Source organism: Amphiura filiformis, chromosome 8, assembly GCF_039555335.1.
Source record: "Amphiura filiformis chromosome 8, Afil_fr2py, whole genome shotgun sequence".
Taxonomy (NCBI): Eukaryota; Metazoa; Echinodermata; class Ophiuroidea; order Amphilepidida; family Amphiuridae; genus Amphiura; species Amphiura filiformis.
Genome location: NC_092635.1, coordinates 6,765,073 through 6,783,925, shown reverse-complemented (window position 1 = coordinate 6,783,925; position 18,853 = coordinate 6,765,073). Strand labels below are relative to the sequence as shown.

General features: G+C 36.6%; 1 protein-coding gene across 1 annotated transcript in view; it reads right to left on the bottom strand.

Annotated features, from left to right (window-relative positions):
* LOC140158558 (G-protein coupled receptor 161-like) overlaps positions 1 to 16,478 on the bottom strand; it is a 90,879-nt gene extending 74,401 nt beyond the window's left edge. The window contains exon 1 of the mRNA XM_072181692.1: positions 14,948 to 16,478. Within this exon, the coding sequence (XP_072037793.1) occupies positions 14,948 to 15,327 (380 nt within the window). The 5' untranslated portion in view covers positions 15,328 to 16,478. The remainder of the gene's footprint in view (positions 1 to 14,947) is intronic.
* Between the last annotated feature and the right edge of the window lie 2,375 nt (positions 16,479 to 18,853).

Here is an 18,853-nt window from a genome sequence, read left to right as displayed (position 1 = left end):
CAGCCTGTAGGTACTCTGCCAAGTAGGCAACTTTAACATGATTTGCACGAATGTAGTGTATAGGAACTGAAATCTCTTAAACTATAACATTCGGATGGAAACTATGATAGAGAATATTATCATTTTTATATGAAAAATTTCGTACCCATCAATCCTCGGTTTCATAAAAACAAGAGGCAATTTATGCAAGGCATTTATGCAAGTACAAATTACGCGAAAGCACTCATTAAATCAGGAAATTGATGTAACCCATTAGCATGATTAGATGATTACAGATAAGAGAGCCTAGATATTATTCTATATTGTATAACATATTGATTTATATTAATCGGGCGTTTATTTACGCAAATGGAAAAGAGAGGAAGCTAAATTGAGATCAGGGAGGGAAAAGGGGATTGAATAAGAAAGATATTATAGTGAGAGGCTGAGCGAGATAACTGAAAGAGAAATATGTGATGAAATGAGAATACAGATTTTAAGATTTTTACGAGATACAGCCAAAGAAGGGAGCGATTGAAATGGAGTACAATCTTGTAAAAAGGAAGACAGTAAAAACCGGAGGTTTATAAAAATAGAAATATTCACTAAAACCTTTTAGTCATGCTTTTTTAGTATTGTTAAATTTTTACAAATTTTTACAATGTTCCTCCTTACGCACAATGATAATAAAATACGTGCATGATAAATCGGCTATATAAGGGCATTAATGTATTATGTCCAGCATTAGTGAAAAGTCATATTCATTTATCTATTATTACGTATCCCATAGTTCCTGCAACCGTTCGTCGAAATTACGTCTTGTGCATATTGAGAGCTGTCGTGAATAAATGATGAATAATTACGCTATTTGGGCATCAGCGCTATGAACCATGGGATTAATAAAAGTGGTTAATAATAAAAAGAAAATGATAAGTTAAACATTATCCAGACATTTGGACTTCAATTGAAAGAATGGTTGAAAATGTCAAATGCCGCACGTGTTGATATGTGCCTGGGTTATTCGTGGTTCTACGCATCTTAGAGAGGTACTTATCACAGAGATTTTTCCATATAATTATTTACTCTCTAAGTGTTCGAACTTTGATTTCATTTAATACTCGCCGACAAGTATAATACAAAATACTTTCTTGACTTGAGGAAGAATGTGATTATCACCGATATGTTTAATGTTTATAGCGTGAATATTAGAATACTTTACGAAACGATCGTCACAAATCCCATACTAAAATGTAATAATTTATGTACAGTAATACTTTACATGTGTAAGGAACAAAGCTTCACAAGGCAAGAAGTTTTGATTTTGTTAATGTCATCGACATTTCTAGAACAGGCTTTAACGACTCTAACGATATGCTCCTTCAGTGTAATTTTTCGATCGCTTTGAAAACCTAGAACTTTTGCGCTGAGATGAGTATATCAAGAGGAGAGGTGTTTTTTAATTTTCTACTTACTTATGATGTTGTTGTTTTTTGTATTCAGAACGTGCATTCTTCGTTGTTAAGTAATATGTAATTGTAATTTTACGCATTTACAGATTATTTGTAAACTTTCTGCCTACATAAATTCATCATTCCGAAATGTTCCTATCACTTTAAAATGCTTGTGTGAAGAGTGTCATCAGCACAGGAAATAAATAACAACGAGATAGTCCATAATAAGCTGCAGATATCATTAACAAGGAAAATAAGAAGCAGCGGTCCGAATATTGATCCTTGTGATACGCCACAAGTGATATTTTTTTCTTCTCCTTTTGGCAAGCCTGACAGCAAAATCATATACAGCATATATGACACATGAACCGGATTCTGAGAGATTTAGTGCATTCTTGAGATTGCCCTTGATAAAAGGCTAACGAATAAAAAGCATCAACAACCACCATCAAAGAATCGATGTCCTATCAGCATACTTCATAATAAATCATATAGGCCTACTAAAGAGCACATCTGCAGCCTTTATTGAATTGAATGTAGTGACTATAGGGTGTGCGTGTTAAATGGTTTATGGAATGTTGTGGGCCGTAGTGATCAGCGACAACCTGTAAAGTGTGCTGAGGCTTGTGGATCAATGTCTAGGCGTTGTGGCTGTGCGTAGTGCACTATAAATCACTACGCTTTTTTTATTGAGTAAGTAATAAAACTTGTTTAGAGCTGGTTTAGTAAATTGAACTAAACATGCTAACCAACCTTCAAGCCCAGTCCTTCGTGCTTGACTCTGTTCTATCAAACTGCTGACCAATATCATTTTATATTATTTCACCTTTTTGAGCAGACATTTTCACATCTGCACAATAGCAGACATTGCTACATGCCAGATCAAAAAGTCATCTCATGGCAAATTTGAAGCGCCCATCTTGCATCCACTGCTCATTAAGAAACCTGTTATTGTTAAAGTTCAAGAATATTTACATCCAATGTCTTCGATCGATGAGCCACTAAAACAACAAGGCAGTATGTTGGGTCAACCGTACTACTGAATTGAGTTTTGTATTCATTGTTGTTGATGATGTTTTTATTTATTTATTTATTTATTTATTTATTTATTTATTTATTTATTTATTTATTTATTTATTTATTTATTTATTTATTTATTTATTTATTTATTTATTTATTTATTTATTTATTTATTTATTTATTTATTTATTTATTTATTTATAATCCAGCAACAAAAAGGTGCAATGTATGCAAACCGAAAAATACTTCATTATGATATCTCAAAATAACTCATCTCTGAATAAACGCTCTGAACTCATCGCAAACTGTAGGCACAGAAACAAATATAAACTCACCAATTTTAGCATCACCTGAGTAACTTTCAGATGGCAACCCAAGCAGTGATTGAACTGATGCAACTTTTCTTCAAGTAGTGTAATCAATAAGTTTTATTGTTTGTAATCAATATTTGTAATCAATATTTGCTCTCTTGTTATTATGTGTGGACTTGATTATGTGTTTTACACCAGTCTGATGATTGACAGCAAACTGCTGGCATGAAACTGACAGTAGCTGGAATGTAAATTACAACTCTGCCTTTTGGATAATACTATATTTCGCTCTTCATACTCTGAATTGAGCACTGATTGATTGATTGATTGATTGATTGATTGATTGATTGATTGATTGATTGATTGATTGATTGATTGGCTAAAATACATCAAAAATACACAAAGCATGTCATAAAATAAAAATTGTAAAAGATTGTCCCGGTAGGCTAGCCAGGAGGAGTCAGGAGCGCAAACACTATCATCCGGGGGTCTGACCCAATCCAACCCACAAGTGAAATCAAAACATAAATAGTGAACATTTATAAATAACAAATTACACATATGTCATCAATAATGTCATTTTAGGATTTTTTTATCAATTTAGGAGTCCAACTCCAGCTCTTGCATAGTCATTTCAATAAAATGTGTTTTAAGGTGCCTTTTGGATGGCCTCATATTTGTATACAAAATAAATTGATCCTTGATGGACACTGGCAGTGCATTCCAGAGTCGATGAAAATGTACACTAATGGTTTCCGGTATACTTAAAACTATCGAGTGTATTCAAATCATTTTGGAGAATAGTAACATCGGAATCATTGTTAATTGTGCGGGAAATAAACTATCATCAGCATACTGATTAACTTTGGAATTCAAATGCAGATTACGATCATTGGTGTAAATGTTAAAAATAAGTAGGCCCACGTCTGATCCCTGGGGCACACCAGATAAAACCGGAACAAAATCAGACATATGGCCACAAAAAACAATTCTTTGCTTGCGGCTTAAATTAAAAGAAGAGATCCAGTTCAAAAGTGGACCTCTAAATCCATTTGTGCGGTGTAGTTTTTCTAAAAGAACTGCATGAGAGATGGAATCAAAAGCACGACTGTAGTCAACAGTCAAATTAAATCAACTCGCGGAGTCGGGCTTTGTTGTTTGTTGTTTTTGTTTGTTCCTTGTTACTGATATTGTTTGTTTGTCATCAGGATTGTAGTTGTTGTTATTGCTATTTTTATTTTATTTTGTGTGTTCATTATTTTGATTGTAAAACCTTTAAAAGAAGACATTATAATTCATTTTAATGACCTACAATCTCAAATTACCCATTTCTTTTAAATAAACAAATTAATTGTTTCAGTCTTGCAAAATAAATGTTGACAAAATCTATGCTGGTTTTGGTTATTTGATGTTTCCTTTGAGGAAGAATGCATGTTTTTTCTTTCATAATATTCCTTAACATTTCAATATGGTTTTGGTGTTGTTGTTTTTTTTTTTTTTTGTTGTTGTTTTTTCCTTTGAGGAAGAATGCATGTTTTTTCTTTCATAATATTCCTTAACATTTCAATATGGTTTTGGTGTTGTTTTGTTTTTTGCTTTTTGACGTTTTTCTAGTATTTATCGTTAAAAAAACTGCAAAAACATTGTTATTACCCTGATTATTAAAAACAGGAAATATATATTCTGTTCAATGAACAAAATCTGTATTCCAACCACTTAGCTATAACCACTTAAATCACTCAAATATGACCTAGAACATGTTTAATCATAGCAACTATTGTACACCATGTGAATCAATGCAATTGTCTATGATTTGACACAAATCTATATACAAAATGTATTAATTTATTGTCTTGTTTTCTTTTAATTTTCGATGTTGAATTTCATTGTATTTTGTTGTTTTTATTATTAACTCCCAAGCCAAAAAAATATAAAGTTATATTTTAGGCAATAATTGAAATAAAAGGGCCGGGTTTCCGGGTACATCCCCATCTCACCTCCACAGCTGATTGAGAAACCTGTTATGGACGAAGTTCACGAATATTTATATCCAATGTCTTTGATGAGCTACTAAAACAGTTATGTTGTTGATGCTGTTGCTTGTCGTTTTTTGTTCGTAATTGTTTGTCGTTTTATTGGGTTTGTTCATTGTTGTTGATGCTGTTGCTTGTCGTTTTTTGTTCGTAATTGTTTGTCGTTTTAGGGTGCAGCTATGAATTTATGTGCATGATTAATTTTTTTTCAGTAAAAGGAGGCACATGAGGACTTTCCATTTCACTCCATTATTACGTCACTGATCAAAGTTAAACAGCATCATGAATAAATTCATTACAGTTTTTACTTAGGAACTTAAGTACGTAAAAGGAATCGATCAAATTTATCAACAACAAAAAAACGAAAAAAGAAAAAAAAACACAATCATCAAAGACACTCTTTCAACTACAAATTGACAATTGTGAACAATTACACTTATTACAAAATTTCGTTATTTTTAGAATTAGATAAAGAATGCATTCACAAAGAAATCCAATAAATGTCACTGATGGGTTTGTGCAAATTAATAAATAACAAAGAGCCAACATATACATGCAGGGATTGTAAACTGCGGATTTTACCGTGTAAAATAGTTGAAAAGTAGTATTGCAATTATACAAGGAAGAATGAGGATGCCATCAATCAAACAATGAACCGGGTGCTTAATTTGTTTTGGAACTATAATGGGCCGTAATACCATTAATCCTGATGTGCAGGGTTTATGGTTAGGGATAGGGATAGGGTTATGATTTAGGGTTAGCGTTAGGGCTGGGTTTATTATTATTCAGTATTATTATTATTATTATTATTATTATTATTATTATTATTATTATTATTATTATTGTTATTGTTATTGTTATTGTTAATATTATTATTATTATTAGTAGTAGTAGTAGTAGTAGTAGTAGTAGTAGTAGTAGTAGTAGTAGTAGTAGTAGTAGTAGTAGTAGTAGTAGTAGTAGTAGCAACAGCAGCAGCAGCAGCAGCAGCAGTAGTAGTAGTATCATCAATATTATTAGAACAATTGTTTACAATACATATGGTATTATTTATACGAATTGTGACTCATTGTTCCACTGTGCGTTGTTCATTGTCCAGTAAAAGGTAACAGCAGTTAAGTGTTCAATGGCGACGTTGTGACTGAACATAGAATGACATAAAAGCTTCGACTAAAATGTTTGCCCATATCACTGCCTCATTTCAAATATTGAGTTTTAGTTTTGGTTTTGGTTTTGGTCACGTGGTTTCCTTTTGTCCTGCCTAACCACTTGAATCACAAGATATCGAACTCGTTGTTTCTACCTTTTGTTTAAAACTAAACATTTGTGACAGGTAGTTTCGGTTTTGGTTTCAGTTTCTTATAAGTGGTGTGACGAATAAAATTACACGATTTTCGAGTTACCTGATCTAAGTATACAAAAGAAATGTTTAAATTTCGCAGTGCAATATTCACGAGCAGAGAAGTCGAACAAAGCAGTCTACATTTGAAAGCATTGATTTAGTTTGAAAGCATTGACTTGAGACTACGAAATAGCCTAAGCTGATTTCACTGTGAAAATATATAGACCATCGAAATATTTCCACAGACATTACAAAAGACACTTGACAGATTATGACTTCAGCGATATAAACACTATTATACACAACTCTATTTATGTGCATGTCGCATGACGGAAGATTAATATCATAGAAAGCTGGTTTAAACTGACTTTTATTCAATTTATTTATTTGGGAAGAGAGAGAGAGAGAAAGAGATCGACAGGGAAGGGGGTGTGTGTGTGTGTGTGTGTGTGGGGGGGTAAGGGTAAGGAGAAAGAGAAACAGAGGGAAGAGAGCATTGGAAGTGGGAGGGGGAGAGGGGGAGGGGATCAAGAGTGGAGTGGAATAATAGGGAAGAGCCGATATCGAGTGTGGGGAGGGGGGAGGAGGAGGTTATATATAGGTGGCGGAGGAACATAGGTAAGAGGTATGGGTTGTGCTTTCCGGGGAATAATCTAATTCATAATCAAATCATCTACATCATCATGCATCGTTTATATTTCAGACAAATAAACAAAACACCCCCCCACCCCTCAATATATGCACATGATTTCTACATGTAGGCCTAGGCCTCGTATATATCCATCCTTTATGTCTCAACGATGTCTATGCATAACTTATCAAACGAATCTCGGAACTCGGGTGTAATTTTATGGTGTCATGGAAGTGTGCCACCTACGGCAGAGAGCATCAAAAGTCGCCCGCGTTGATAGATATCGATAATGAAAATGTTAGCACAATAGGCTATTATATACGTATGGTTATAGGCCATTATACTTTTGATTATATATACCCTCTTGTGCCCTCCCAGCACAATAGTGTTATGATTGCATACCAGTTCATCTCCACATTTTAATCCCTTGATTTTTGGTTTCTGAACAATAGAGAACCCAAAACTATATATTTGAAATGAGGGAATGTATTAAACAGCACCATACAACGCCACACTCAAGGTCATTTCAAGAAACTTAAATATCGCACCATTTCTAATTGCAGACCATCGATTCTTTTCTCCAATATCTTATTATTGCATTTGGTTACCTAAACTGAGCAAGTCAAAGTGCAATTCCTTCTATATCATTTCAAGGAGGTCACATTGAAAAATTCATCAGCCACACCAAATTATGGTCCCGTCTCTGTCAACTCGGATAATTGCTCAAGCTAGTTTAACTTGAGCAATTTTACGGGCGTTTGATCACAACTAATAGGCTACAGCCAAAAATAGTAAATTACCCTGCTACCCATCATTCCGATCACCTAAATTAACGTTTTCACAGTGTTCAAAACACATGTGGGTATAAAATTCATTATTTGAACTTATGAGGGTCATCGTTATAAACTATAGATTTTAAACTTTGGAGTGTGAAGAAAAAGGAAATGAAAATCTACGTTACAAACAAAATAAATACTTGCGCGTGTTGCGTGTATTTGGAATCCATGGTCATTTGTAGCATGGTTGGCAATATCTGTGATAGTCAGCTGATAATGAGGAAAATGTGCATAATCGTATTCAAGGCTTCATCCTATGCCATCAGTTCGTTCTATCGGACTGATCAGAAAGTGTTTAGATCGTGATGCTGCTGAGCAACTGATACATATATTGGTCACTTCCAGGCTTGATTACTGTAACAGCTTGCTACTTGCATAGCCTGATAAACTTATTTTAAGACTGAAAAAGATCCAGAATGCATCGATTAGAGTTAGTAACCGGAACGAAAAACCGGGCTAACATAGCAGGTGTCCCGAGGAATTTGCATTGGCTTACAATACGGAAACGAACTCTGTTGATCACTAACATGTACAAAGCCCGGGTACAAAGCACTCAATGACGCTGCCCCAAACTATATACGATCTAGCTCACAACATCTGCTTGTAGTTCCAAAGTGTTCCTTCAGGCTTCAGTCTACAAATCCTACACTTGATTTATTGTTGTTAATGAGTTATCATGGTTATATACGTTATAAGGTGATTTGGTTTCAGCCCTATTTGCAACAAAACGCAAGAACCACAGGATGCTAGGGTTATCTGTGACATTTGAAACCTTCTCATATTTGGATCAGATACTACGAACTTTGGTTACTAGTTTACTCTAACGATGCTGATGAATGTATTCAATTATTATGATCCAGTGATTTGTATATTCGACGGGTACATATTCAATGTTAACTTGCATCATCAGAAACCAGTTTTAGGATGTTTTGCAAAAGCATGGTGTATTGTGGTAATGTGTTGATAATCTTCTTTGGGAGGTGTCTTTATAAAAACCAGCTGCCAGCAGTTGTGCGATTGTTTCTGTTCTATTTAGCTTCTCTTTTGATGTTCACTGATGGATGTAGAGCGTAACCTTCACCACGTAATATTCGGAAGGCTATTAGCATAACAAAATAGGTAGTGCCCTAAACCTTCTGAGCATTGAAAGTACTTGCATAATAAAGAGCATGTTATATCTTTCTTGTCAAAATGATATGTCATGAGTAAAAAAACGCTTTTAGATTTTAAGAAAATAGGAAAAAAAACCGGAAACTGAAAAAAAACCCACACACAATATTTTAAGCAGTGCATGTCGATTTCTTTGATCAACGTGGTAACTGTAACACACGTTGCTAGCGTGAAACAACCGTTTACAATACTGTTGCCACGTTGTAATTTGCCGGAAGTTGTCTTATCAGACTCCATAATAAAAAAAGATTATTACTTTTTCAATTATTTCGAGTTTGCAAACACAAATAATCCAAGCCCTCAAAATCAAGATGCGTGAGATTTCCGATCCGTATTTAGACCTCCGACATGATTGTATTACGCATGTTTCTCTTCATTTATTTAATCAATGTCTAATGCTCAAGATGATGAAATTGCTTCGTCGCAATCATATCCTCAAGGTCTTAAACTTTTTAAATAGTTATATTAACTGTAAAATGCCGATATTGAAAGAACGTATAAGTGCTTCAGATTTAATCGCTATTAGTATATTTTAAGTTAAGTTAATTACGCAATTAAAGCCAGAAATGCACTAAATCAATTACCTATTATTATTATTACTAAAATTAATCTTCCATACAGCGAATGTAAATGTCAAATGGGGTTACTGGAATGGGAAAAAATCGAAAATTCTGTGTAATTTTGATAATCTAGCCACTCAATTAAAGAGTGTTTTTATTTTTTTGGAAATTGAACTCTTGTTTTTAATTATTCACCGAGTACGACCAACTGTGGATTAAAAAAGACTTTTTATCCCAAATGAAAATAATATTAAAGGGACCCTCCAGACTGGATGGACCTACCTACATCTGAAATGCACATCAAGCAATAACGGCGTCTTTGTGTTTGGGTTTGTTTGTGATGGTGGTGGTAAGCATTATGAGTAGTGTATTTAAGTGTATTTTTGAGTGGAGACGCTGATCATGGAAAACGCGCATTTTCATCGAATTTGCTGTTAAATTGTATTCTTGTGTGGGTAGGTACAGTAGGTCTATACTGTTAGCTGTTTCATTTGTGGATTCATTATGCTGTCAATTCTCTCAGTCGATGAAGGCTGCTAAAAGCTTGATTCAATGAGATATTCTGTTTATACAGTTTGTGTGTAATGGGTCACCAAATTGTTATGTAAATATTTTGCAATTTTACTTGAAGTGTGTTTCTATAGGTATGTAAATAGACTGCTATACAGACCCATGTTTGAATATATATTCGTATCTAGTGTAACAATGTTCCTGATTATCTATCGTATAACATTGTGGCAGAGTGGTAAATCAGCTCATTCATTAACCATTATCAAAGCGTGTTCGTAATTTATTCATATTCCACAGTAAGGTATAATGGATGAGGGCTGCCATCGGGCTCACAATGGGCTATTCCATTTGAAATATATGCCATACCTCTGTGGTAGATTTAAGAAACATCTTCCACAGACCAGAGAAGATGACCCATACTCCCTCTGTATGGCTTTACGTATATATTCCACAAGTAACCCAATTTAACCATTTAAGGGGGTACTACACCCCTGTGGTAAATTTGTGACTATTTTTGCATTTTTCTCAAAAAATAATAACACACTGGTAACAAAAGTTATGTACAATATTGGGGCAAGGACTCCAATTACTACACTGAAATTTCAGTGACTCAAGACAAGTGGTTCAGTATATATGATAGAAAATGAAGTACATCCTAGCGGTACCTTATTTTTTATCATAAATAACAAACTGCTTGTCTTGGGTCACTGACATTCCAGTGTAGTAATTGGATTCCTTGCCCCTATAATATGCATAACTTTTGTTACCACTGTGTTATTACTCTTTGAATAAGTTCATCAGGACTGATATAATTAAATTAAATATCAGATTATGTTGTTCAAGTCCAAAGATTTACTCACGTTTTAGACGTTTCATCTTCCGTGCGGAAGATTTCATCAGTAATGCGCCGATACAGCCGCTGCACCACCTCTGGTCCTCCTACTCTCATCCCCAGGGTGTGTAGTTGTTTGCAGTAGCTGATCGTATACATGACTCAAAGAATAAGTTCCTTCATCGCGATTGATGACGTTGTCCCCCCGCTTTCTGATCCACATGGCCTCTCTGATCCACCGCGTTTGTTTACATGAGTCTTTATCGACGACTTTGGCCCCTTCCCAATTAATCACATGGTTTTGCTGTGAAACATGGTCTGTAATTGCTGATTTGTTTATTTCTTCCACTGAGTCCTTCCTTACCGCTCGGGTAAATTTTCTTGTCGCTAACTTATCCGATTCCTTTTGGTGCTCTTTCATTCTTACGCTAAACTGCCTGCCGGTTTCCCCAATGTACGATTTGTTACAATTTTGACATGGAATCTCGTAAACACAGTCACAAGTTTTCGCGTCTTCTCTTTTGTCCTTCGGGTGCACAAGGTTGTTTTTCAAAGTGTTATGCGGCTTCATCGCGGTTTGGATGTTGTGCTTTTTGAAAACTCGCTGCAACCTTTCCGATACACCCTGTACATATGGAATCACTACCATTCCATTGCTCTTTTCTGCGGTCTTGTCCTTTTGTTTCTTTTTCGCTTTGCTCTTATCTGTCATCTGTTGTTTGACTTTTTCGATGGCCCAATTGGGGTATCCACAGCGATTCAATGCTTGTTTTACTCTTGCTTCCTCCTGTTGTTTGTCTTCTTCTTCTGTAACAATTGAGTCCTTTCTATCTAACAGTGTTCTAACTACCCCTAGCTTTTGGTGTAGGGGGTGTTGCGATGCAAAGTTTAAGTACTGGTCGGTGTGTGTCTTTTTTCTGTAAACTGTCAATTTGACCGATCCATCCTCTTTCCTGTTTATCAGCGTGTCGAGAAATGGCAATTTCCCCTCCGCTTCTTCTTCGTAGGTAAATTTGATGTTATTTGTCGGGTCTGCGCTATTAAGGTGATCTGTCAGTTCCTGAGTGGTACCCCGGGGTATTATCTCTAAGATGTCGTCAACGTATCTTTTCCATAACTTCGGTTGACAAGCAACAGGTGCGTTCGCAATCGCTCTTTGTTCCAGCCATTCCATGAAAATATTTGCAATAATGGCACTGCAGGGACTTCCCATCGCTGCTCCGAAGTTTTGTTTATATATTTCACCTCTGAATGAAAAGTACGTTGTTGTAAGAACAAACTCGAGAAGTTCAATTATGTCCTTGGTGTTCAATAAGGTCCTTTGTTTCAGCGTAGTGTCACTGTCCAAATGTAACAATCTCCAAAGTCTTATTTATAGGAGTATTTGTGAAGAGTGATACTACGTCGTGCGAATTGAAAATGTCCTCATCGTCTATCTTAACCGTAGCGAGTTCTTCTGCTAGTTCTTTTGAGTTGGTGACGTGGTGTACAGTCTTACCTACCATGGGTGACAAAATCTCAGCCAACGCTTTTGATGTCTGGTATGCGATGGAACCCATGTAATCTACAATGGGTCTGACCGGGTATCCTTCTTTGTGGATCTTTGTGGTGCAGTAAATACGCGGTGTGTTTTCAGCGGTTGGGTAGAGCAATTTGTACTGTCCATCATCTATCTTTTCCTCCTTTTTCAGTCTTTGTAAGATACCCACCAATTTTCGCTTGTAACTACCTGTGGGATCTCCTTTCAACTTTTCATAAGTCTTTTTATCGCTCAACAAGGTATTTACCTTCTCCTCATACTTGTCGGTAGCTGTAATAACCGTGCTCCTACCCTTATCTGCTCCCATAATTAGGATTGACTTGTCCTTTTTCAGTTGTTTTAAAGCTTGTCTTTCATCTTTGCTTATGTTCGATTTTGGAATTTTCGCGGACTTTAACACTCCCGCTACTTCCGCTCTGAGGTTTTGCGCTTCTCCTGATGTTAATTTCCAACTTGCTTTCTCTGTGGCAACGATGAAATCCTCGTTAGGAATCCTGTGTTATTAGTTTTTGAGAAAAATGCAAAAATAGACACAAATTTATCGAGGGGTGTAGTACCCCCTTAAGTAATGAAGATAAGCCAAATCCTCTTTGTTGGAAAAAAACCAATGATATTTTATCAAAAGCCCTAAAAATTGTAAAAGTTGTCGACGTATCGCTTACGATTTGGTATTCACATGGACAAAGCAAAATAAACTGCTACCGATTATCACGGTCTACCCACAGTCCTCAGAACTTTCCAGGGTCTGTGGTTTACCCAACGAATAGAAAATCCTGGGGCTCTTCAGGCGACCAATGAGTTATCTTGGGTCCATCCCCGGGGGATATCGTGATCATCGAGGGGCTCATCAGGTGACCAATGAGCTATCTAGGGCCCATCCCCGGGGGATATCGTGATCATCGAGGGGCTCTTGAGGCGACCAATGAGCTATCTAGGGCACATCCCCGGGGGATATCGTGATCATCGAGGGGCTCTTCAGGCGACCAATGAGCTATCTAGGGCCCATCCCCGGGGGATATCGTGATCATCGAGGGCTCTTGAGGCGACCAATGAGCTATCTAGGGCACATCCCCGGGGGATATCGTGATCATCAAGGGGCTCTTCAGGCGACCAATGAGCTATCTAGGGCCCATCCCCGGGGGATATCGTGATCATCGAGGGGCTCTTCAGGCGACCAATGATCTATCTAGGGCCCATCCCCGGGGGATATCATGATCATCGAGGGGCTCTTCAGGCGACCAATGAGCTATCTTGGGCCCATCCCCGGGGGATATCGTGATCATTGAGGGGCTCTTCAGGCGACCAATGAGCTATCTAGGGCCCGTCCCGAGGGATATCGTGATCAGCGAGAAACCAATCTGTAGCTATATGAGAGGGTCAAATAACAAACACAGTCCATGAGCCAAAAGCCTGTACAACTATTCATCATACTTCGATTTTTATTTTAAATCTTGAAATGGAGACAATATTGCTTCCTAGAGATATATTGGATGGTTCATCCGTTGAGCCTCAATTTTATAAGTGACGCTCCATAGAGACAAACAAAGACAGCGTCTGTTGACATTGAATCTCGACGTTTGAATGAGCGCAAGTAATTCATCGGAAGACGTTTAAGTCAATGTAACACGTTTAGAATTATAAGAGTGTCGATATTGTCAATTTTCAAGTATCTGGATACTTTAACTTGTCGCTCTAATGCTCTGATCAACTGATGATCAGCCGGGAGAAACTTAAACGCTCGAAGCGCGTGCGAATTTGGTAAACATTACTCACTCCATAAATAAGGTTTGATATTCAAATGGGAAGATACATGTAAATTCGGTTGAGCTTTTATTAACCTCTTGGTCCCTGAAAGGTTTGTTATTTACACTATATTGAGCATAATAGTAAGTCCCAAAATCTCAGCTAGTCCACATTCCGGGCCCTTTGTGCTCAAGTGCATATTTATATGCTATTTTGACTGTGGGATCACCACTGGAGACCACAATATCCTTTGCATAATATGGACATAACTATAGCACATTATGAAAATGGTTGTCGTTATACGGTATCGTCTTTAAAAGTTGTTGGCCTGTTTCAATATTTTGAGAGTTACAAAATGTTTACTAAAACAAATGCAGGACAAGAGCAGGGCCCTGTTGGCCAAGATAACAAAGGGGTCTTGTCAATAACTGCTGACTTGCTGACAGCTTAAATCTGCCATCTCAGAACACCTAGTGCGCGTTCTTGATTCGTCTAAGGGATGAAATCGAAACTCGACGGGCGGTTGACTGCCGGTTTCGCCCGGTTCCAGTCGGTTTTCATTGTTTAGAACAGCTTATAACAATAGAAACCGGACGGACCCGGACTGAACCGGCGGTCAACCGCCGGTTGAGTTTTGATTTCATCCCTAAAGTCTTTAAGAGGACAATCTTCTGATGGCAATATCATGATTAAGCCTGAGGTTATCTGGTTATTTGACTTTGTCCAAGTCTTTGTGGGTTGAGGAGTCTGTTTGTATATAAGGAAATACTACAGATGTATGTTAGATTTTCATAATCCTCAACTTATAGAGACTTGGACCAAGTCAAAAAACTTGATATGACGCATGGGTTTAATCGCGAAATCGCAATCAGAAGATCTTCCTCTTGAACAATTCAGACGATCCAAAACTCGGCCAAAGTGGTCTGAGAGATTTATAGTGTAGCTCTCTTCGGCAAGTGTATACAAATATCAAGATAAATCCAACTTACCTATCATAGCTAATGAGTGCAAGAGTCGCAATCGAAGCTGCTGTGAACAGTTCTTCTAAGAATCCACATGCAGTACACCATGACTCTGTGAATCTCCATTGTCCCCATATGGCTACATCGATAATGAAAGGCATCGTAAAAAGGATCACACACAGATCAGCTATAGCTAAGTTGACCAGAAACAATCCGGTAATGTTCCTCAGAGCCTCCGTTCTTACAATAACGGCAATGATGATGGTATTCCCGGCTAATGCAAGAACCATTACAAAGCTGACGCATACAGCCCTAGCTACTAAGGAATCAAAAGGCAAGTCTTCCAAAGTGACATCATTGTTATCTAATGTTTCATTTCCAGCTATAGTTCCAATTACAGTCGCCATCTTCTTGTAATTATAAGGCAACGTTTATTACACTATCCGAAATAAGCATCTTCGCCATTTGCACACAATTTTCACAATAAGCTAATTCACGGTTTTTCTATCGACAACAATTTTTGCTGAGAATGGAGAAAAAACGTCCAGTAAATACCTTTGGGTTTTCGTTTTTGCAGTAGTAGAAAGCCGTTTGAATTTTTCATAAGACGCTAAGGAGGAAATAAAAACAAGATTTTAGCCAAATCAAATCCGATTTTGTATATTTATAGCTGTCTACACGGAATCGTGAATAATGGCTTGCAGTTTGCCACACGAGGGAATTACCTTCGAGAAATAATACGTCGAGGACAATGGCTACATTACGGTCACTTTAAGATACGTCCCAGGAATAGCTTTGCTTTAGTATTAGAAAAAAGACATTTAAAATGTATAGCAAATGTTAAAACAAGTTTGTTTTGTAATATATTTTTAGCTCGAAGATGTATGAATTACAGATGTATGAATTACAAAGTTTGCAGATTCATCAGCAGCAGAGTTCACTTAGAGAGTTTGTAAGTGTCCATCCAGTTATGTCGGTTTGGCTCAAAAACTAAATCTCTTGGCAAACCTTAAATCAGGGGAAATCAGAAAGCACACAATATTTTATAAAGTAAATCAAAATCGAATTCATTATCACTTGCAGTGGTTACAGTGGTGAGTTTCAATAACATGGTTGGCGATAAGTCCCGGCCGTAAGTATGCTTCTCAAATTCATTCACCAATATGAGAAATAAACCAGTACAAAGAAACTAGCAGCATATTTGTTTCTAGATTCAATGTCATATAGTAATAATTGTGATGAGAAAATTCCACATATTTCCGATCTTCAGTTCCCGACTGTTCGGTGTACAATCTTTGGGTACTGCAATCACCGCCAAATGACACTAAATTCCAATGCGTCAAAATAATCTTCCCGCCATTTGAAGGCATCGTCAGCAAACAATCTTTTAGTGTTCTGCATTTGTAACAATATAAACCTGACGACACCGTGCACGATGATAAAAAAAAATCAAATCCACGAGAAACGGTTAGTGAAGACTTTTGAATCCAGCAGCACGTGTCGCACAACTGTCTAAGCAGTCACGTTTCGCTGTTACTAAATTAACAATCCACATGATTGCTACAGACATGAGTGATAGGAGCAGACAATTTGTTTAGAATTTCCAGTGAATATAGTAAGGATGATACTGTTTTGCTTCTGTCGCTGATGGCGTGGTGTAGTCATCAACGGTACGCATCATTTCTGTGAAATATATAGGGCGGTATAGAGAAGTAAATTTCTGCACAAACAATATGATCATGCATGTTCATGTGATTTGTCTATAGCAAACTTCATCAGTTCGCCTATTCACTATATTTCATCAGCTATGTACTGTTGATAAGACACTATTTCATCATCTATCTACTGCTAACTGTTACCTGTAGGGCACTACCTTATTTACTATCTGTTGCTACTGGCACACTGTATAAGGCACTACTTGATTAGCGTGATAACCTATCTACAGCTGACAGGTTACAAATTCATCAGTTGTCTACTGCTGATAGGGTACTACTTTATCAGCTATTTATTGCTGATAGCTCACTACTTCATTAGCCAGGGCACTATTTCATCAGCTATTTACTGCTGATAGCACCTACTTTCATCAGCTATCTACTGTTGATAGGACACTTCATCAACTATATACTGTTGATAGGGCAATACTTCATCAGCATGATATCTACTGGTGACAGGTTACAAATTCATAGGCTGTCTACTGCTGATAGAGTACTAATTCATCAGCTATCTACTGCTGATTACACACTACTTCATCAGATATTTACTGCTGAAAAGACCCTTCTTCATCTACTATCTACTGATAGCACACTACTTTGTCTAACTATCTACTGCTGAAAGCACATTTGATCAGTTATATACTGCTGATAGGACACCACTTTATCTACTGCTAGCTGTTAGGGCCTTACCTTGTACCTTGTTGTCTTACGCTATGGAATTAAGCATGAAAAGTAAGACAGTAGAATCACCCTCGTGTACGTGTGTGGGGGTGTGTGTGTTATAAACAAATTTCATTTTGTTAAGCGTGATTAAAATGTAAAAAAGTAGTTTGAAGTTGGTAACATTGTGTAAAGTTTTCGTTAAAGCTTGTCATGTATAAAAAATTATTTAGGAGTGTATTTTACCTTTGATGGTATAATTGTTTGTGTTATTATTTTATTATTATTTTATTTTAATTTTAGTGTATAATTTTTAGTTTCTAGTGTTTCAATTAACCTATTTATCACAGTTTTTATCTGTAGTTATCATCTGAATTTTATACCATCATCTTCAGTTTTATGCTTAGATTCTTCTGAATAAGTTTCTGCTGTTGTAAATCAACATACATTGCTTGCATACCTAGAAACCTAGAACGAAAACAGAAATCAAAACTGAAAAGATAAAAAAGACCATATGTATGGCCCATCAGAAGTTAATAACAAACTTGTAAATGGAAATATATACAGAGGATCTCAACATCTAGTAGCACATCTTCATGTGTAACCATCACCTTCTATACCTACACCTCACGCGTGAGAGTCCATGGTTTTGGATTTGGCATATGGGCTAACAAAGTTTTAACTCCATCTCTAGTACTCTTTCAGACTTGAACTCGGAGCTTCAATCAGCACTTGTGCAGAACTTGATACAGTTTGTTGCAGAAAACACTAAGTAAACAAAATGCTGAAAGAAGAGATTGATAATCTTTCTTCGGAGCTTGCCTACAGACTCTGTAGTACAGAGATAAGAAGTTTGATGAAGAACGTAAGTTACTTCTAATACAGAACACATCCCTAGTCCGAAAGAATAATGCTAATGTGTCGTGACCAAATCTTTGGAACAAAGGTTTGAAAGTGTTTGTGGCATGCCTGAAGGGTACTCATAACATTTTGTAAGCGCTCTTTTAGCAAAGTCATAGTTCATTGAATTTACAACCTTATGACAAAACAGGCGAAAATAGTAACTTTTTGCACAATATTTGCAATTTTAAGAGAATTAGCCATTGCTCATTCTAGTGACGCTAGTATATGAACAATATTTATGTGCTTTTTCATTTAATGACATAAAATTTGAAAAATATTGTAAGGAACACTTGAGGTTTTGACTTTTAAAACCTTTATTTTGGTCAAAAAATGTGATTAGATAGGTATTTTCCACATTCGCCTTGCTGTAACATTGAATTGCGTTATCTGTTGACCTAGTGACGAAAGGGGTATTTAGGGGAAGTGTTAGCTTTCGTTTGATATAAAAAAATGTGATTGGATGACGGGAACACTTGAGGTTTCGACAAAAACCAAAGAGGCCCATTTTTCAGCTAGAAGCTCCACAGCTCTTACATTGTTATGCACTCAACCGTGTAGTGTAATCAAAGACTGTGCGGAGACAATTTACTGCTTGCTTAAGAGCTCTTGGACGTGTTGAACGAAAATTTGTGCTCAGGTGTATCAAGGTGGAAACTTT